General features: G+C 36.2%; 1 protein-coding gene across 4 annotated transcripts; it reads right to left on the reverse strand.

Moving 5' to 3' along the window:
* Positions 1–1,923: 1,923 nt before the first annotated feature.
* Positions 1,924–21,145, reverse strand: MYSM1 (Myb like, SWIRM and MPN domains 1). 4 transcript variants are annotated; one of them, XM_067301315.1, is made up of 20 exons: positions 21,071–21,145; positions 19,450–19,525; positions 19,124–19,194; positions 17,536–17,613; positions 17,373–17,399; positions 16,770–16,848; positions 15,886–15,984; positions 14,407–15,173; positions 13,032–13,162; positions 11,716–11,819; positions 10,679–10,756; positions 8,968–9,056; positions 8,586–8,640; positions 8,447–8,497; positions 7,665–7,739; positions 7,198–7,386; positions 6,736–6,868; positions 4,694–4,799; positions 4,504–4,561; positions 1,924–3,453 (listed from the first exon to the last, which is right to left on the reverse strand). In XM_067301315.1, the coding sequence occupies exons 1-20, from the start codon at positions 21,142–21,144 to the stop codon at positions 3,289–3,291; spliced, it is 2,505 nt and encodes an 834-aa protein (XP_067157416.1). In that variant the 5' UTR covers position 21,145; the 3' UTR covers positions 1,924–3,288. The 4 variants fall into 4 exon arrangements, with proteins under 4 accessions (XP_067157416.1, XP_067157415.1, XP_067157414.1 ...); XM_067301314.1 differs by having other exon boundaries at positions 4,504–4,558; positions 19,064–19,194; XM_067301313.1 differs by having other exon boundaries at positions 19,064–19,194.
* Between the last annotated feature and the right edge of the window lie 281 nt (positions 21,146–21,426).

The following is a 21,426-nucleotide window of genomic DNA, read 5'->3' on the forward strand; positions in this document are numbered from 1 at the left end:
TTAGTTCAAAACCACAGTCATATTTTCTATATTAAGTTTTACTTTTCAATATCAGTTATAACAAAGCCCCCTCTAGTGGTATTAATAGTAATAAAAATGATTCAACTAAACTTAAGTTGGAATAATGTAATATCAGCTCTTAGGTTCAAGAGATGAGAAACTATTACAAATATGGAAGACAGCTGTTGAGTTATTGAGCAAACAGTCTTCATTAAAAGTCTCTTGGATACTATCAGTACGGAATATCAAAAAAGTGCGCAAAATGAGAAAAGTGAGTTAATATCCATGGCAACAGTGTTAACTTTTTTTTGCAACAAAACTATCCTCCTAGGAAAGTTACTCATTAAAAAATAAAAATAAATAAATGGACAAAACACCCATAAGCACAAGGCATAAATCCCTGTGGAAAAGCACTGCTGATAAAAGATATTTGCCAAAAGTAACATATCTTAGGCATTTTCTTTTCAACTGCTGACTCTTTCAGTTTTAGTTATACCCTACCACTTGCTACTCACCTTTTTTCCTCTCTCCTGAGGAACTTAGCTAGGCATAATGGGTCTTCTTACATCAAGAAATAGCATATTACTCTTTAATGGTTATATTAAAATGGAGCTAGCTTAAAAAGAATGTCTGGCTGAAAAGAAAAATCAGCTTCTCATGAAGAGATTTAATGCCTTATACATGTTCAGTAGCAGAATTGGCAGTATTAGTAAAACAGACTTATCTTCTTAAAAATATGCCACTTCCCAACTCTTTAACAATACAGTCAAAATAAACTAGGAAAAGCAGACTAGTTATTTTCTTACCATGGCTCCTGCCAACAAAATTATTAGTCAGCAACACAATTGTTGTATTTCCTCCTGATTCACATAAAATATCCTACGATAATACTGGATTATGGTAGCAGTTAGATTCCCCTCACCCCCACCGCTAATAAAACCTACCTCCGCTTAGAAATTTTGTTAACAGGTAGCCTTAAATACAAGGATCACTCTTGGGAAATTTGGAGTCTTCAAGTGCATATCAAAGGCTCAACACCGCACAATGGCCTCTTCTCAAGAGACATTAATTGCTTCAAAAGCACGTTTTACTCAAAACTTCTCTTACCTAACATGACTGTGTTAAATCCAATTAATACAACTGGATTACTTTCACTCACTTTAATTATTAACATAAGCAGCCAGCACATTATTACCACTACTTTGGTGATACTGACATCCATTCTTAAATGGCTGGAAATATAACATATCTGGACAAAAAACATTTTATCTACTTCATATTGCTGTTACATTTGAGGTTCAAATTTCTCTTTCTACAAATCAGAACTAATTACAACTTTTAGTACATATATTTATACTGTGTGATTTTTTTCTATAATCTATGCAAAACCACAACAGAATAACTTACACTGCAGGACACTCCAAAACTAACTAGGGAAGGAAAGCTTTGTCAGCAAGAGGGTAGTCTAAACTAGAAACACAGAAAGCCATGCAATATTTTTAAGTCAGGAAATTCCAGAGATGACATTTTAGAATATATGCAGACTAAGTCAACATGCCTTATATATACACTGGTGCACCAAGTTTGTAAATTATACATAGTAGTGGAGTCTAAAGCTATATACCAGCAGATATGGACAGGAAAGAGAACAGAAACCATTTCCTAGTACTAAATCCATAGCTCTCGATTTGTATTAGGAGAATCGCCATGTATGAAGTGCTCACATCTTTATATGATCAGGTTCTGCACCTTCCGCCTAGAAATAAGAGATGACTAACAATTTATGAAAGCATGATAAAAAAAAGTAATTCCAACTTCCTGCAAGAAGCTCCCTCATTAGGATGCAACTTTACAATATTAAAGCTTCTCAAACTCTGTTTATCTCTACACAAATGAAGAGATGAAGTTAAAAATGTAGACATGTAAAATCTTAAAATTCCATTTATGTTACATAGAACCAGGTACATATACATATATATTTTAAATAACAATCAAGTCAACTGTCACCACTCTAGGTATAAACTCAAGTTCTTGCTTGCTTCTTGTTTTCAAATATATGTTAAGACCTATTTGAAATACTTTGCTGAAGATAATTGTGTATATAATAAGTGTATGCAAGTCAAGTTTTATCATGATTTATAAAGCAAAATTTAAAGCATATTTTTCTATAAAAATTCACAGTGATATAGCTCATGAGATATTTGCAAGTTGCAATCAAGAAAATCTCAATCAGGGTCAATCCTGTTTACGACTAATTTATCTGAATACATACTTGTATGAAATTATAACTGAAGAACTGATACAAAATAATATATTCTCTTGTTAAATTGCACATTGTAGAGAGAAGGTCTGAATATAACAGCATATACTCCAAACTTTTTTAGACAAATACTTTTCTGCTTGCTGCAAAATGGCACTTAGTCTGCCATATGACATCAAATCAAGAGCTCTTGTTTCCACAGGAAACAGTGGCAATTAGAAGCTACAAATCACAATGACGTGACAGAACAAGGTATCTCCCTGTAGAATGGAAGATCAGAAACAATACAACCTGTAATAAACAGGAGTTATCATTTCCACTGGAAACAAGGACAACTAGAAATGAGAAGTCATGAAAGACCACCAGCCTTTCCCCCAAGTATGTAGAAAGATGGCTAAGAACATGCCCAAAAGGTACTTATCCACAGGGATCAAAGAAAAGCAAATCAGCAAAAACAAATGTATTAAACCAAAGAAGAAAATTTCAAATTAGGTATCAGGAAAGTTTAAAACCAATGAAATACAAAACCCGCATTTCAGTAAAGTGGTAAGTTTCTCTTTAGTGAATTCATTCAAACTTATAATCCCTAAAGCATTAAAGAACATATTAATTCTTCTTATGTACATATATCTGGTATTGATCTAGTCAGATGTGTACCCGTAGATAGAAAATAGGAGAAAATTCCCAAACTGAAGGACTTGAGGGAGGACAAACTCTCATTCAGGATGGAAACTGTGTTCTTTACAGTTTGTCCTTCTTCCCAAATGGTAAACTGTTGGTCAGTCAAGACCTTAACTCTGATACTCCCATTTTTACAGAATGTTAAAGTTTCTCATGTAGTCAGAAGACACATGAGGAATTTTTTAAACACATCTTCAGACCATAACAATACAAATACACTAGATGCTGTAACTGTTATTTTTAACAAGGACAATAATTCTGAAAGAGTTGACATAATGGGAGGAGAGGGGAGGAAATATGAAACAATTCAAAATTTCATAGTCTTTTTGTTATTGTTGTTAAAGCCATCACACTGGCAATTCATTCGAACATTCATTCTCATTTTCTTCAGCATTACTCTTTCTCTCACTTTGGTAGGTGGAAAGGAACAAGTTTTCTATTTGTGTCAAGAACTCTTCAGCAATGAAGCAGTTTGTTACCTTGCCCAAAGTCTTCCTCATGCATTCCAAAAGCTAGTTAAAAGAAAAGGAAAATTAAAAAACAAAAACACACACACACTCATTTTTTCCTAAGGTCGTTCTTTGTCCTTCCAGCTAGTAAATACTTAAAAGGGAATTTTTTAAATTAATCTTATAGAAAATGTTCAACTGAACAATTTAAAGTTTGGAAAGAAACAGTCAAACAGAAATACATTGGAAGTCTTTCTACTGTGGGCTGTTTGAGCCTTTTTTTTTGGCGTTATCCTTTTGGTAAAAAGTCACGTACAAATATAGCGGCAACGCATCATAACCAGTCGTACAAAGAGGGACAACCCTTGCTGATCTTTCTTTGCCAACTGTTAGTGCTCAATAATTGGCTACGTAGCACAGGATTAGTCACTTCTACAGAGGAAGCATGTTATTCTATAGATTAAGTTCCTTAAAACGAATTACACAACAGCTAAATTCAAAAGAGTATTCTACCACCTCAGTATAAGATTTAGGCTGTTTATCAGCAAAGTCACATTGGGAGGAAAAAATTAGATGTGGATAACTATTGTGTATGTCTTTTCTGTTTAAGTCTTTCGCTTTGAGCAGATTTTCTGTCTTGTTTGTGCAATTAACGTTACAGCTTTAGTTATTGAGAACTTCATAGCAAAGACTACACAGACTAGAAAGCTAAAATTCTCACTTATGCATGACAGACATGGCACAGCACTACTTTATTGATAGAACAAAGATTAGGAAGTCTAAATCTTCTTTCAACATGCATGCAGTTCTCCCTGATGTTAAAAGCAGACAACATGCTGAGAAGACACACTATTAGTTTCCTATTCTTTCTTCTCCAAACTCAGGTTAAAACTTAGTATCTGCCCTTAACTGTTGTCCCCAACTCTCTCAAGTGAACCATCCTTATTTTCACTGTGTTCATAAGTAAATAAGCCACATCATAAAAGTCATTTATGGTGGTTAGTCTGTATCTGTGATTTGTAAAGCTATAAATTCTGGTGATTCCTGATATATCAGACTAATATTTTAAGAAAATATTTAAAGTTTAAAAAGCTAAAATTAAGAGAGACTTACTTTCTGCAAACAAGTCAAGTCAGAATCCCGATGAAAAATTTTATCCATGGGGACACTACTGTTGAAAGTAAAATAAGAAAAACAGCATTGATGAAAGCAGACATAAGTCTTCATTGAAAAGTTGATAATAAGTATGCAAAGCTTCTAAACTGGCTATCTTAAAGTAAGCATATTACAAGCAGACACACACCTATGAGAGAATCTGTATTTTTCAATTATCCATCTTGTTTTTTCAAATATTAATTCCCACTGAGGTTCTTCCAACATCTGCTGTACTTCAAACTTGTAGGGCAGGCCTGTAATCAGTTGAACATGATTATTCAGTGTTTCTATTACATCTGACATTCCTTCTTAATTGTGGTACAATCCCCTCCTTCTTGGTAACTGTTCACAATTTATTACTGACTAACTACAGGAACTTGCAGACCTGTTAATTGCCAATATTAAGCAGGTAAAAGCAAAAGCATGAGGTATTTTGGACTCCAAACTTAATGATGGTAGCAGTAGGGAGCAAACCTCTTCTTTCTCCCCCCAGAATAACTCCTACCATGGAGACGCACACAAAAAAAATCTGCAACATAACAGAAAAATGGCAAAGCTAATTGAGTTTTTATAATTCTGTACCACTTACACCTTTTCCAGTCTCTAAGATCTATGTGGCTAGTTATTGAGAAGAAAAAAAAAATGTTTCTTTTTTCATGTGTGAACTAGCTGGCAAAGCAGCTGATTAGTGTTTTAAACTTCAGAAGAATCACGTTGCTAACGGACGAAATTCAGCTGGTTTATTGAGAGTATGTGAGGAAAAAACAAACAAAAAAAGACCACAGAAGTGGTCTAAGGGAATGCCAGAAGCTACTGGTAGAGCACAAATCAGTTACTGAACAGCCGGGACAGAAAAGGGTGGTACATTTCCCTAAGTCATTAAAGAGCCTTTCCGAGATCATACGTATGTAATGAGATGAATCACACGCTTTCAAACTAAATCTTAAAGTAAATGAAAAGAAAGCAGTAAATACAATCTGCTAGTTGAACACATCTCAGTTGCGAAAAAAAATGTTTAACCGGTGTAGAATGGGTTTTGAAGAATAAGAAAATTCATCTACAGAAATTTGTTTCATATGAAACATTAATTTTTGTTCATTTGCGCAGAACTCTACTGCCACAGTATAAATTAACTTCACAGACACTGCAGAATTAACCACCACCTTCATAAACCCTCACAAGAAGGTTTATGAAAAACTTTGACAAATATAGGCAGTAATTATTTTTTAAAAACTGATCTATGAACAATCCACACAGACTTGAAAAGTGACCCACTGGTAAATAATCCATAAAAGAGATCTTTGGTTATTCCTAGTGGAGATACCATTTTGGAAAAAATTGATTTCAGGAGAAGGACAGGAATAGCAGGATTTATATGGGAGGAGGGGGGAGGAGAGAAAAGAGCCAGAGAACATAACCATATATTGTTATCCTGTGAATTTGTCTCAAATTAATGTCAGGCAATGAGCAGAACACTTCATTAATGCTTAAAAACCCATACATTTTGTATGATGTGTTCTTAAGATATTCAATAAAAGAAAAAACAACACTCTGTTTTCATGAAATGTTAGTGACATTTTATATCAACAATTTATTCTCTTAGGTTGGGATTCATGCCTGCATTTCTAAGACATGCTTGATAATTCATCTTTCATATCTGCATTTTCCTGGACAGCTGGTAAGTTTGATCCTTTGGCCATTTGAATGCTAAGTTACTCAAATAAGGATTTCTGGCTGCTATTCTTTCATCCACCTCCGAGCTACTACAGTGGCCAAGTCTTTGCTATTACACTTCTCTCTCCTCTGTCAGAGTCTCTGTTCAGAAAGCAGCAAAGTTTAAGTAATAATGTGAAACAGTTTCTCGGTTATTCGATGTATTTTGTATGTAAGCAGTAATGATGACCCTTCCCTCAACCCCTTTATCCACTTCACAGATTGTGGGGAAAACTATCATGTCACTGTGCTAACTCAGAAGAATAATCCTGTATCTATACTTGTATATTCTTGCCATGACAGCACGGGCCACTTGCAGGATTACTGCTCAAGTGAAATTCCTGGTTTTGTATACCAAGTCCTCCACACACACACTCCTATTTCTCAAATCACAGTTCAAGTGCAGGCAACATTTTTCTCCTTAACGCCCAAAAGGAAAAGAAGAATGAAAACAATGAATCAAAGATTGGTACTTACGGTAAGAACCATCGGAACTGATCTCATCACTGATTACTAGACAAGTAATCTGAGAATACGGAAGAGGATTATTTCGGTTATAAGGACTTATAATCATTCCAATGAACATGGCACCACCCCTGGAGAAATAACTCTAAAAACAACAAAAACACAAGAAAAACCTTGATATTTTATGAATGCATTTTTTTTTCCACAACAGCATTTTGAAAATAAAAAAACGAATAGGTATGTCATAAAACACTCAAAATGTGGGAAACTTATTCACATTTGAGCGAGTTATTGTTTATCATTGCTCAGCTACCACTAAATTAGTATTACTGTGCTCTGTAGAGCTACAAATCAATTTATGAGCAAACTGATTTTAATATATATTAATGCAATAATGTGCATTAACAGTGTAAACACTAGCAAGACTTTTTGGCTTTGGAGTTATTGTTTTTAAATGTACAGACAAGTAAGTACCTGATATTTAGCTTGAGTGTCAATATCTCTTATTGAGGGGTTGGGATCAAAGGCTGGGTGGGAATGATACCATCCGATAACACTATATCCTCTGGCAGCCAATGTTTCTGAGGCCTGCGTTTGAGATACCGGATCCATCTCACACTGCAGTCCTGTACTGAGACTATTGCATGGTTCTGCTGCACAAACCTGTTAAAAAAAGTCTCCAGATTGACTGAGGCTTCTTGCATTTATCTGTTAAAATTCTTTAAATGAATTTTATTTATGATTCATATACCAGATCTTCCTCATGAAAGAACTGAGGGCCCAAAACTTGAAGGTAAGCATAATTCTAAAATTTCAAGATTACAGTAATTAATTTCAGCTTTAATATACTTGAAGTAGTTGCTCCTTAGGAAATAACATTTACATCTATTCAAATTTTATATAAGAAGTTTTAGAGAAAATGTAAAAAGATAAACACTTACTTCAACAATTCTATCATCTTCAGAGTACCTTCCACCTAGCAACCCTATTACTTCTGCCATAGACACATGAGAGTGCTGAAATTATATTAAACAATTGTTAAAGATCAAATTGAACGATTTCTCCTAATTTTGATTTGCAGATGATAAAATACATTGGCTTCACAATTCCATTTCAGTTACTTCTCAATGACATTTAGAAGGAAAACTTAGGACAGATTAAGATTCTGAAGTACCTTATGTTTCGATTTAAAATGAACATAAAATATTACTTTCTGCATGTGTGCGTGTGTGTGTGTGTGTGTTCCCACACATATGTATGTATAGTGCATTTGTGTAACACTTCTATATACAAAATAATATTAGCTTCAGAAACTGAAGCCTGTGAAATGCTGTGAAACAACTGAACATTTTGGTACAACCTGTTCTATATTAAAAAAATGTTTTGTAAACACAAAATCAATTTCTGGACTAGCAGGAAATGAACCCTGAAGATTTCAAAATGACAATGCATATTAGAGTGTAGTTTCAAGTAATTACATTAAACTATGACCTTGAGGGTAATACACACTATCACTCTTGTCAGTATACAACCATGTACCACCTAGAAAAACTAACACAATGTAAAAAAGCATTTTAAGCTATTTGGGTTTTATTTAATAATAGATTCTAGGTCTGAATGGAAAGAAGTCAACTTAAACACTGTATTTCTCAGTTTCTAACATTGCACATAAAAAAGCACATATATATCATAACTTTTTAAAAAGATAAAACTTAATACTCACCAAATCCATTATTAGAAGTGCTTCTGAAGACACTTTAACCTGAAAAGGTTCCTGAAATGATAAACAAAATAATTAATATAAGAGAAGTAGTATAAGCAAATAAATAATTGTTCTTGATTATTCACTCATAGGTACATACCTGTTTTTCTTCAGTGAATAAACAGCATGGTATCAGCTGAAAGGGATCAAAGGAACTATAAAATGAAAGAAAATTTCTCTAAAGATGTAGGACAGTTAGAAAACTTTTCAAGTTTCAAGATTCCCACTGCCTCCTTGACATCGGAGGAAAAACCTTATCTTTTCTTTACTGGATCTTCTCATCCCACAATAGGATAACTTCCACCAAATACAGGAACATTGCTACCCACACTCATGAACTTCAATAGGAAGCATTTGAAATGCCTACACACAACTTATGACCAGACGTAATACATTAAGGTTTTGCAGTGTTCCAGTCCAACCCTATGCAAACTGTTTTATTTCCAAAAGATCTATTTTTGAACATGATGTACATCAAGTACCTTTTTATTTGTCTTGAAACTTTAGAAGATTTTGCAGGTTTAAGTTTCTCTTCCTCTCTTCTTCTTGCTAATTCTTCAGCAGACAGGTGCTAAAGGAAAAGAAAAAATCGTCTCAAGTGCACTTTCAATAGCAATTCCAAGTCTTGCCCAGAATAACTTCCTGACATCAACATCCTCTCGATACGTTATCAATTTTTTGTTACTGAACTATTCACGATACAGGGAAATAGCCAGAGCAGAATCAAGCAGTATGAAAATAACAACAATCAGAGATCCAGTCTGCAAGAAGACTGATGACAGAATTCTTACATTTCCCCAAGTCAACCACATTCAATAAAAATCACAGCCCATATCTCAAACCATGCATAAATGCAAGTGTTATAACTAAGAAAGGAGAAAATCTTCCATTATCATTTGTGGCCAGAATTTTTCATAACATCTCTTTGGGAATTAATATTCTCAGACTTTTTTGAATCCACAAGTAGTTATTCCGCGGAGAATACCAGAAGCATTAACAACACGTATTCAGAAATTAGGTCTATCACTATAAAGTCAGGAATCTAATTGTCACAGATAATTACTACTGAGGGTTGTAAATATAAGTGAATTTTCCACATAGGAGAAATAAGATGTTTATAGTTCTTTGCTTTGTCTTTAATTTGAAATTGTAGGAATGGGCATGCTCATGTGAATATTTTGTTGTCAGGTCTTCTATAAAATATTTAAACTTGTAAGAATTCTTACAAGAGCTTAATAAACTACATTAGGAACCATCTGCATTACAAGCATAAAGGAACCTTACAGGACTGAAAAAAAATTTAAGTCTTATTCTCCTATTTCCTAATGTTAGCTTTAGTAAGGCTAAAGTAAACTGATGAAAAGATCATACTCAAGACTCAATCTGAATACTAGGCCAATTCCTTTTGCACTAAAGAACACCTGAGTCACAAGTTTGGCACTTTTTTTATTAATCATACATATGTATGTACCTATAAAGGGTGCTCTGTTTTAAAGCTACAGATCTAGAGTAAAAGGAACAGGTTAAATGACACAATTGAATCATATGTTTTGTTTTATTATAACAACGGTAGAAAGTCATCTAATTTGACTTTCAGATATCCACTAAAAAAGAAACAGGTAATTTTTTTTTCTTTTCAAAAAAGAAAGATGAACCAATCTTTCTGCCAGATTCATGATAAATCTGAATTAAATAAAACTGAATTTTGTGCTAAAGGCACAAATGCTAAGGCCAATTTTAAAGGTACAACTAAAAGAAATCAGTGGGGGAATTCATTGCATTTTTTCCTGACCCTTCATGGCTTGATATTTTAACCTTAATGTTGCATTAAACCATCCCCACCCCATATAAAGGCTTTATCTAACATGAAATGAAAACAAGTTTTCTGTAACTGAAAACAAAGAGTCATAAAATCTTCTATACGACAACACAAAGAGCTTTACAGACATAAAACAGTGTAGGGCCATATGTGCTCATGACATGAACACCTTTGTAAAGACAAAGTACAGTTTTTTCTTTGTCAGGAGCATAACGATGTAACAGATGCTACATTATTTTCAAATTATTGCTTCCACAAAGAGAGGTTAAGCACCTATTATACAACCATTTTCCTAAAATACTTGATGCAACACCACCTGCTAGCAATTAGCAAGAATTAGTTCTGTAAGCAGAGTTTAAAAAACAGAAGGGTACCTCAAATGTCTGTCCTTCCAAATCCTTAGCATCACACCAGTTTCCCCAAGGGTCTCGCACTCGTCGTCTTCTTGTACGCTGCAACAAGCAAATAAACATGAGTCAAGGATCATACTCCTGAAACACTAAATTCACTTAATTTAATCAGCCATAAGAAAAACATCCAAAAGGTTACTTTCACGTGGATATTACTAACTATGATGTATTTCCGAAAAGGAAACATCCCTGGAGTTCTGTAGAATTAAGTAGTTCACAATCTGTCACAAAATATCACCAGTAAAATTACAATTTTTTTTTTTTTTTTTTTTTAAGGCTATAAAACATAAATCCCGGATGATGCTCCATGGATCATCAACATTGACAGCAACAGTGCGCTATTAACCAGCTGTGAATTACAGTGTAGACAACATAGAAATCTATAAACTAGTATGTTTACATCTAGTGTATGCTACAGTTCTTTATAAGTAAAATTTTTATATGTAAAATTCTTTCTTCACAGTACGATTAATTTAGTTTTCTTTCATTAACTAATTTTATGAAGTATCTAAAAAACCTACATTAAATGTAAATATAAAAATTAATCAGGCAAGCCTTGGTAATTTATGTAGTAATAAATGACCTACTACCGGGCTTAATTGTGCGCATAAAGCTCTAAGCTACATCAGATATCCAGTATATTTAATGATTAAAATGCAAGCAACTTAATGACATACTGCCAATGCACTCCACTGTTTTCTGGCTAAATCAGGCTAATAAATTATGAAGAGGTGGGAGGAAGGGGTTGGGGCTCCAAATAAAGACTGAAACACTATCTTAGCTGAGCACCTGAATATAAATCAACCACGCAAGGTAACACAAATTAGGACAGATGCACCTGTCAGATAGCAAAACCAGCACTTAGGCTGACACTTGAATTACAAAGCATTCTGAGGAAACGGCAAACTGAATGACAAAAAAATTCTTCAGATGTCCTGGCTTGACAGCAGAAAACTGAAAAGACCATCTCCGCGGTGAATGTTTTTTGCCCCTAAACGTACCATTGACTGCAAACGCTGAGCAAGCTGGTAGGCTTCCACCGTGTCTTTGCCTTCCCTGGACCGCGCTTTATCAGCCGGCTGCGGTCTGTTATAGACAGCCTGTTCTGTGGGACACAGAGAAGATGTACACGGGTACTTAAGTATGAAGCCACTTATTTCTGGTACAGAGCCAAGAATGACAAAAATAAACAGTAAAGAAAAATGCCATAAAGAACCTCTAAATCCCTCCACCCTCCCCATTAAAAGGCACCTCTTGATGGTTATACCACTGACTGACTATATTGTCCTCTCATCACCATAGCATTTTTAAAATGGAAAAACTTCCTTCTTTCTTGTTAATTCATTTTTAAAAGTCTCTATTTCAGATAATAAGTACTGCGGGACATTTCTCCTTTCCAAGGCGACTATCACTCAGCGCTGGACCAAAATCAATCCATTACAGAGATTCTAAAATGAATGATAATGATACTAACTTATAGGTATATATTTTAACATATCACCTAAGTTTAACATTTGAATCTTGTAAGAAAAAGAGCCTGAGGAAGCAGATATTGTTTTATTTCATAAATGCTTAAAATTGAGTCTGGGAAAACAGGGAAAAGAGACAATAACTTTAATTCTGGCTTCTCTAAGGGAACCAGAATTTCAGATACAGCAGGTATCAGGAAAACAAACAAAAACCCAGGACACGCAGAACACCGCATAATGAAGAACAGCACTTGGTGTCTAGGGTCACACAAATATAGGGGGAAAAATTTTTTTAAAAGTCTTTTTTATTAAATTAGAAGCCCATAATCCTATAAGCAGGTTACAAACTCCTCTAGATTCCCAAATGCCATAATAGATCCAATCTGCTCAGAAGGTCCTTCTTAGTAAGGATTAATGTGAATTCTCCTGTGCGAGCAGTACACTAACATTAAGAAGTCCTTCATCATTAGTATCAAAATGGCTAAAGCCATACAGGTTGGGGACGTGACTGTACTAAATATAATGCAAACACACAGAGATTCTCTTCTAAAGCGCTTAAATGAAATAACAATTACTATTTAAGCGATCAGGAGTAAAAGAACAGAAAAGTTAGAAGATTATCCAAACAGAGGTTTAGTTCTGATTAAGTGCAGTCATTCACGCTACACTGAGAAGTGAACTTAAGACTTTTTTTTTTTTAAAAAGACAACTACCAACCCTCATGTTTATCCTTCAGGTAAAATTATTCATTTTAACAAAAAAGCTGACAACCAATAATAGATGTTCTCAGCATGTACTCTTTAGAATTTAGAGTTCTGAATTGATTCCAATTAAAATATTGTTCTTACCACAGCCAAAGTTAATTGCTCCTATTAATTCCAAGTACGTGTGTATCCGTCCAATACAGTTAACGTCACCGCAGTTCTTAAGGCCTGGACGTACTGAAGTCTTATTCAGGTATTTGGGTTTACATCTCTCCCTAAAATAAAGCATAGCACATTTTCAAACAGTAACACAAACCAGGGGAGAAAGTAAGGGTGGGGGAAATTGTGCGACTTAAGCTAAGGTAAAGATGAGCCATTGAAGTGTTTTTTTCCCCCGATGCACAGAATATGAACCACTATACAGAGCAATCATAGCAAAAATATAAATTTCACAAAACATGTACAATTTATTATGGGGTTCTGCACATATATTCACATTTATGCAGAGTGAAACAGATATATTCAGTGCATTAAAACAATTTCCTGAAAATGACTGGTGGCAGGAAGCAATGAATTACTCAAGAGTACTATGATTTTGCTAAACTCTGATAAGCTATTTAAATTAATTTAATGCAGGCATTCTTATGCAACCATAGGCATCACTGGTATAATAAATGAGCCTTTTTTCATTTTCTATACACTTATTACATGCTTTTAAGCTGATACCGAATTGTTTCAGTTCAACATTTCTTCCCTGCTACGGGATTTTAGTTTCCCTACAACTAGTATAAGCTGCACAAGACAACTGAATGAGTTAAATGCAGTAATTCTTCTCTCTCCCTCCCTCTCATACTGCCCCCCCAACCACCCAACAAGCACACAAAACAAACTATACCAGAACAAACTGTGTAGATATTTAGGCTGCGACCACAGATCATTAAGGTTCCTTAAACTGATTCCTAGCAGGTAGAATAGAAAATATTAGAATGTACAAGCACTGTTCCAAATCAAAAATCAATTTGAAGTATTTTTTGGTCAACGTTGTATTTTCTAGTATAGACTATACTTTCTAGCTGCCTCTCTGTAAAGGCACTCTTTCACAGACAAAAATGGACACACATAACAGTATTACAGACATCACTATGGACTTAATACCAGATATTTTGATGAACTATTTATTAAAGCCATACATTCATTCTTATACATTTTGGATGACAAAAAATTGGAAGAAAACATCCCTAGCAAAATGGTAGCAGTTTGTTCTGACATAGCACATTCATATCTATAATGCTTCAAGGTATTTTAATTGCTTGGCTTCCAAAATGCATAAAGAAAACTGGGAAGAGAAGAAAAACATTCCTAGTCTGTGCTGTTCATCTGCAATCTTCAGAATGTTACCATAAAATTACTTTTACTGTTTTTGTAGGCAAGCTGTTGGTACTACATAGTGTTTTAGCTACAACAAAGCAGTGCACAAATCATCTTAATCACTTATGTAAGTGAAATTAATGCATCTTACCACTGATCCAAAATATAATTTCTGATTTTCAGGTAACGCTCTGGTGTTTTGGCCTGGCGTCCTTCAAAAAATTCAGGAATAGCTTGCTTTTCTTCATCCAGAATGATACTTCTATCAATCTCCACTTCTTGATCAGGTGGCTTAAGATCTTCTGCCTCTTCTTGATGCTCTTCATCTGCTTGGCAGGGAGAAGGGAAAAGCAATCCATTTTCAGCCAAGTCCCTCTGTTCCTCCTTGAGCTCCTGATTAGTTACCTGCCTAGTAGCATGAGATGTTACTATTCTGCTTTGTTCAGCTTTCTCAATAAAATTATTATATTGCTGATAATCTACATTCATAGATCTATCACCGTTCATGTGCTGAGAACATGTTGCTGCAACATCTGGAAATACTAATGCTTCCACGGTGTCTTGCACAGTATGTTGAGGAACTTCTTTAGGTAAAGAAATTGTAGAACTGTGTCCAACAGATGAAAAAACACATTCCCTTCCTCTCATTTCTTGAACTGGACTTTGGGAAAGAACAGGTAAGTCAGATTTTCCAGCTTCCTGCAGGAACGTAGGAGAAAGTAGTTCATCCACGTCATCAGTTATGTCTACTTCTTCATCATCTGACAATTTTTCAATTTTCACTGCATTCAGATTGGGGTCTGCACGGCCTCTCAAGTTTCCAGGTGACCATGCTTCTACCCTAATTCCATCTTCAACGGAAAGACTGCTGCTACCACATCGACTTTGCTCTTCTTTTTCAGAATCATCATTTTTTGCCTTAGGAAAGTATAACATAATTTTAGAAGGGAAAAGCAAAATAACCCCCCACACCTACCCTCCAAATAGTCAGAACTATTTTACGTAAACAACAGACATGAGAGGAGGTATCCGACAGGCTGACAAAAGGTAATGTATAATATCTTCTCAAAAAAATCAAGAGAACCATTCTCAAGTGTTTCTTCCTCATGTTTATTTTACTTCACAAAACACTAAAATTGCAATGGACTTTTACACAGCATTATAGGTATACTTTTAGCGCAAGTGTAAAATGCCATGTATTTCAGTTCAACAAAAATTTGCTCTTTATTATTAATAAGAAACAGACAGTAGTAATTTCTTTTTAAAATCCCTAGCAGTTTCAAACAGGGCCAAAAATGGAACTATACTGCACAGCTGAAATGTCTCTACAGCAGAAGACAAGTATTTTCAGCCTGATAACCCATGGTATAAGAGAATCCAGTTATACTATACACATTATTTATTTATCCCAGGAATAAAAATACCGAAATCATTCTAGGAATTTTAAATCGGGTCTGATTTCATACCTAAATCTGCAGATAAGCATATTTCACTTCTTTTCTGAATATGAGAATAAAGAGTGTAGGTAGTTCAATGACAGTACCCTGGTAAAGACGTGTCTACAAACTACAGGTACAACAGCATACTTGTCAAGCAGCCTTTTTGCTAACTGGAAAGATGCTGTGTTTACCTTGTTCTTAAAGTATTGCCTCGCATAGCTCTTTACTTGTAGAACAGTTCGACTTCCAATCAACTTGGCAATTTTTGTCCACCGGCGCCCAAATTTCACCTAGTGTAACAGAACACATTTAAGTTATCTAAACTCTGACATTCTAGGCATTGCATTTTATCTGAGAAAAGTGTTTACATACTCATTAGTCATTACAAACAAAAAATAATACTGCTAAACCCATGGTAAAGAATCTTGCTAGTCATATTCTACCAAGAAAGAAATTACATCAGACAGTAAGAGTTATTGTTATTGTTCTTAAATAGAGGCTCTTTAACTGATTCAGACATGCTGTGAACTGGGCTGCTCACTACTCCAAGGAATCCCAGTGAAATCAATTGTTTGCAGGACTGGGCAGCATATATCTCATATAGTGGGCAGGACAGGCAGCACATACTTCATGTGCCCAAAAAAGCCTGAAGCCCTATTATTATATGGTTGTACAGTGCCAAGTATAAAGTCTCCAAAGAATTTACGACAGTAAAGGATTTCACTTTAATAGCCTGCTTTAAGCAGGCTCTACAGTTGACATTTTTAACTACAGCATTATGATTGTACCATGAGAATTCATAAAACTGGAAGCCTGATATATTTTGTGGTCTCAAATTGTAATGAGTCCCACAAACAGGATCTGGCACACAAATGAAGCCATTTTGGGGGATTCATCTGCATAAATCTGATTTATCATTACACTCTTTGTAGATGGCAAATATTTTTAATGCATTACAGGTACAAAAAACAGAAGCAGCTATATGTAGTATGCTTATTTTTACAAATGATTATCTTTTTATTTAAAATGAACTAATGATTTATATTCAGAATATTATACACTTAAATAAACTTACCAGTCCTTGTTCAAACAGTTCTTTTTCTTGTGATGTCCACTTCAATGAGTAGCTAGCTGATTTTGTAGGCGAACACGCCCTGGGAAGAGAAGGAAACAGAAGTTAGCAGTTTCTTAAAAACTCTATTTTCTCAGATCACAGAAACCAAAGGTGACATCTAGGATGATGACTACTACCCATCTTCTGCAAAACTTGGGATACTGTCTTAAACATGAATATGGCTGATAAATAGAATACCTAGAATCATGCCAGTTTCTCCATCGCAAAGGTAGATTCGAGGCAACACAACATTTATTAGTAACTAATCACGCAGAAATTCATAGAATGAGCAAGGAAACATAAAAGTTCAGGCAAGAAAGCCAACTATAATTAGCAATTTTTTTGATGTGGACAACCATGCTACAAAAATGAAATTAGTTTACTACAGGCTACTTATCAAGCAAAACAATGTTTTTTTCATGTTGAAAGGTCCTTTACGTTATTTTGTACAACCAAACAAAAGAACTAGAGAACTATAACCTACTTTTTTCTAAGTCTCCTGTAAGTTAACATAAATCAGAAACCGCACTTAAAAACGCAACTCAATTATTAAAGTGTACGTACATGACTTTTCCAGTTTTCTTACGTGGACTGCAAATATAAAACAAAATGAAAATAAAAATTAATAATCATGATGCTGTTGTATATCAAAGCAACCAACCTTATTTTGGAAGGACTTTTCATTTCCTCTAATCTCATTGTTCATTTTTTACAGAATAGATCTTACCTTCTCACAGATCTTTTTTCCGCTTCCTTTTGATTGAGCCATATTTTTTCAGAAAGTGCCTTATTAGATAGATAATATCTGAAATCTTTATTAAGTTCTTGAAGCATCAAAAATATTTGTACAGGTGAGAATTCTAATAATCACGTAAATTAACTGAGATAGACACTATTTCACACACTGCTGCTAGTTTAACCCAAAGTGATATTTGACTTCTGAACCCACATGCTCACTTTACTTTCAGCAAGCTAGTTATTCTGTCTCCACAACAGCATTTTTCTTTTTTGACTTAGAAACTATACCAAAGTAATTTTCATCATATTGTTACATTACTCATTTTTCAATTTAACCCTCAATAATTCATTCTACTAGGAAAACTACAATTGCTTCATTTTCTTGTTTCTCTATGTATTACTACTCTCACTTGCAAAAAGAACAGAAAAATAAAATTAGTCTATGATCAGTAATACCATCACCTAACTAGTCTGCTGAGGTTAATTTATGTCAGCAATGCTACTAAAGGTAAGACTACTTAAATCAACACTGCTGAAAAAAAGCTGCTCCTTCCTTTCCTCTTCCCTTCTGCTCATCTCATCCTGTGTGCTGGCGGAAGTACGTATATAGCCAGACTGAATCAGGCAGTAAACTAGTCCAGCTGAAGCACAGTGCAGCAAAAAAACCTAGTTATTTTTAGCCAGATCAGCTCTTTGATCAGGTTCGCTATGGAGCTACGCAAATGGCTGCATCAGCATCAGTGCTGGAGGTGGCACAGAAGCAGCAGCTAGAGCGGGGATGAATATTGCTATTTTTGGTGCCAGTTCCAGCTACAACACGTCAAGCTTTGCCTTCTTCATTCCCCAGAAATAATCTTAAAAATCATCCATGAATTTTAGAACAGTTTAGAACTGTTTTTGTCCAGAGAGAGAGATACTGTGAAATTTAAGTGCAAGAAAAAAAAGATAAAGAGAAGAGCTTGATCTTTATTCCTAATAATAGTTGTAGTAATTGAAATAGTAATATTTGTAAATGTAGTTGCAATAGTATCACACAATACAATATAGAATAAAACGTTCTCGATATAAAATATTCTAAGATTTTAAATTAACTTTATTGTTTGAAGACTGACATGCACTTTAAAACCTTTAAGCAAACCTCACAACTTCTGTATGATTAATTCAGATTAGACAACCAAGATGGAGAAAAAGTACAAAGGAGCACTCATGCTGCCTACATCAGGCATCAAAACTCAGTAGTTTAACCTGCCCCTTCCCCTCAGAATTCCTCCACCTCTCAATGTCTCTTTCTCTCTCCATTGACTGCCTAAGAAGATTTGGCTTCCCCTGCCTAAATTATGTATCTGTGACTACACCTGGTTGCTGCCAATGCACCACAAAGAAGATAAAGACTTATCAGGGTCAGAGGAAGCTGCAGTTAGCTAGATGATTTAATTCAGGTGTTCTCCCTGACATCTGCAAACTACCTACAAGACACCAAAGCTTCAGTCACATTCACAAGTACAAGAGTTACCTACTTCCTTTTTAAACAGAAAGGTGTCCGTTGTCTTAATACGAGCAAACCAACAAAAGGATACTCTTCTTCTAGCAACATTTTCTCGATAACAGCCCTGTTTTCTTCACTAATGCTGCTGTCCAATGTCCATGGCTGCAAACAATACAAATATTTTTCAATATTTCACTTCTGCCATGATTTTATATGAGCATCAAGAATTAATGTATAATAGCTCCTAAAAGTAAGCAATAGATACTTATTTTAAAGCAAAGGCAATAACAGCCTGAGTCGTCTGTAGAAAAGCACAATTAATAATCTAAAAGAGCATGCGTGTGGAGGGAAGAGAAGGGAGAGAGCAGAGATTATGAGCATCTTTCTAGAAGAACCATTCATTTAAAAATTACTTACAAGATTGTTATCATTTCTCCAAGATGAATCAAGGTAGTGATCCTGCAGCAAGCTTGAAGCTGAGTTTTCATAATCTCTAAAGAAAAGATTCCAATGTTCAAAACAATACAAACATATTAAAAGAAACTGGATGCTTTGTCAGAATTAAAATAAATATGGAGTTAAATAACGTTACTGTTAACAGAAGCAATGACAGACTCTAAAAATTAAAGTAGTATATTGCAGATTATTATGTAATGTTACTCTTTCATAATATTCCATGAGACACAGCATAAAATACCACCAGTAAGTGATCTTTATTAGGACTCTTGGTAGCAACACCTCACTTATCTCACTGCAGACTGTATCAGATACCAGTAAAACCCTGAATGGTAAAAATCCTCATTCAGGAAGAATGAAAGCAGGAGGCGAGAGTGGAGGAAACCATCTCATTGTAAAGACATTGTAAAACATGAACAAATGAAAGATGCAAGAATTTCATGGATAATTAGAGCGCTACAGTTTTAATCTTAAAACTGCCAATGACTTGTACTACCTCCACTTAACATCTCTGCATTTTCCCCTCTGTAAGATCAGAAGACCCCCTTACAGAGAAAGGACCGTTACCTCCAGATGAAGGCTGATACTTACACAGGGCTTCACATGGGATTATTAATGTTCTTACTGACTTCATCCAGATTATGCTTGATATCTTTTCAGTAAATAACTACTTATTACTTTTAGAAATCCAGCACTGATTAATGTCATTGATCAACTTTCCTCTCTCTTAATGCAGCATAAAAACTCTTTAGTACTTCACATAATTACCTGTTTTCAAGATCTTTGCTTCTAGAACATTCAGCCTTTTCTAAAGAGTAGTTAGCGCTACATCTCTTGCAATGCTACTAAAAATAATTTAACTACTATTTTGAACTGCTTTGTCCCACCAGTTCAAATGTCTCTTTACAGGTAAGTATTAAATCCCTGTCTACAACAAGAAATCAATAAGAATTCCTGCTTCTTTTGGAGCATATTAAAAAATGGGTGTGATCAATAGTGCACCTTGCTCAGTGTTTCGTCTCCAGGAGCAGCAAGGGGATGTGCTACTGCAGGAGAACATGCAAGTCGGACTATTTTCCCCACTCCGTTCCCCCCCCCTTCTCCCAGCATCCGTAATCGCTAGATTAAGGACATCAGCGCATTGCTACCCATTCGCTTCAGTACCTCCTGAGGGATCTACTATCCATGAATCTGTCAAATCATTTTTTGTGAAGCTGCCTGGGACTGTCTGCTACCACAGCTTCTGTTGGTTTTATGGTCTGGATGTTTGCTGTTAGGGGACACGGCACTACTTCTTTTTTTTTTTTTTGGGGGGGGGGGAGAGGGGGGAGAGTGTCCATAAGAGTCTCCTCGAAGTCTGACCAAGCCGGGCCCCAGCCCACCTCACCTCAACGATTCCGCAGACCTCAGTCCTGTCCCGTTCCCCCTCCCCCGGCCCCGAGGAACCGCTCTCTCCCCTCGCCAGGCTTCGGCCCCGCCGCCTGCTCCTCCCGGAGGGGCCCGGCCGCAGCGACGTCCCCCCCTCCGCCGTGCTCCCCTCAGGGCGGACCCGGTCGCGCGGCGAGGAGCGGCCCTCACTCACCCGGGCGCCGCCTCGCCGGGCGCGGCCGCCGGGTCCCCCTCGATGTCCACCTCCGGCTCCTCCGCGGCCGCCATGACGCCGCTCCCACCAGCTCTCGCGAGAAGTGGCGGCGGCGCCCGCGCGGCTGGGCATGCGCGGGGCGCGGCGCATGCGCAGCCGGCCTGGCCGACGCTGCGCCCTGAGGAGACGCGGGGCGGAGGCGGAGACATGGCGCTGGGGTAGGCGGGGCGCGCAGGAGCGGGGAGGGGGCAGCCGAGGGCAAGCGGGGGTGGCGGGCGGTTTCCAGGGGAAAACGGCGGGGAAACGAGGTGGATCTCGGGCAGCGGGGGGCTGAGGGGGAGCCGGCAGCGCGAGGG

This window comes from Apteryx mantelli, chromosome 8, assembly GCF_036417845.1.
Source record: "Apteryx mantelli isolate bAptMan1 chromosome 8, bAptMan1.hap1, whole genome shotgun sequence".
Classification (NCBI taxonomy): domain Eukaryota; kingdom Metazoa; phylum Chordata; class Aves; order Apterygiformes; family Apterygidae; genus Apteryx; species Apteryx mantelli.

Bases quoted from the DNA above. Each gene is read 5' to 3' on its own strand.
- MYSM1 (XM_067301313.1), bottom strand. From the start codon at position 21,144: ATGGCGGCCGCGGAGGAGCCGGAGGTGGACATCGAGGGGGACCCGGCG. The intron at 10,757-11,715 runs GTACGTTTAGGG...TGCTTGTTGCAG, and splicing joins CTCAGCGTTTGCAGTCAATG to CGTACAAGAAGACGACGAGT. The intron at 7,740-8,446 runs GTGAGTATTAAG...ATATAATTTCAG, and splicing joins CACTTCTAATAATGGATTTG to CACTCTCATGTGTCTATGGC.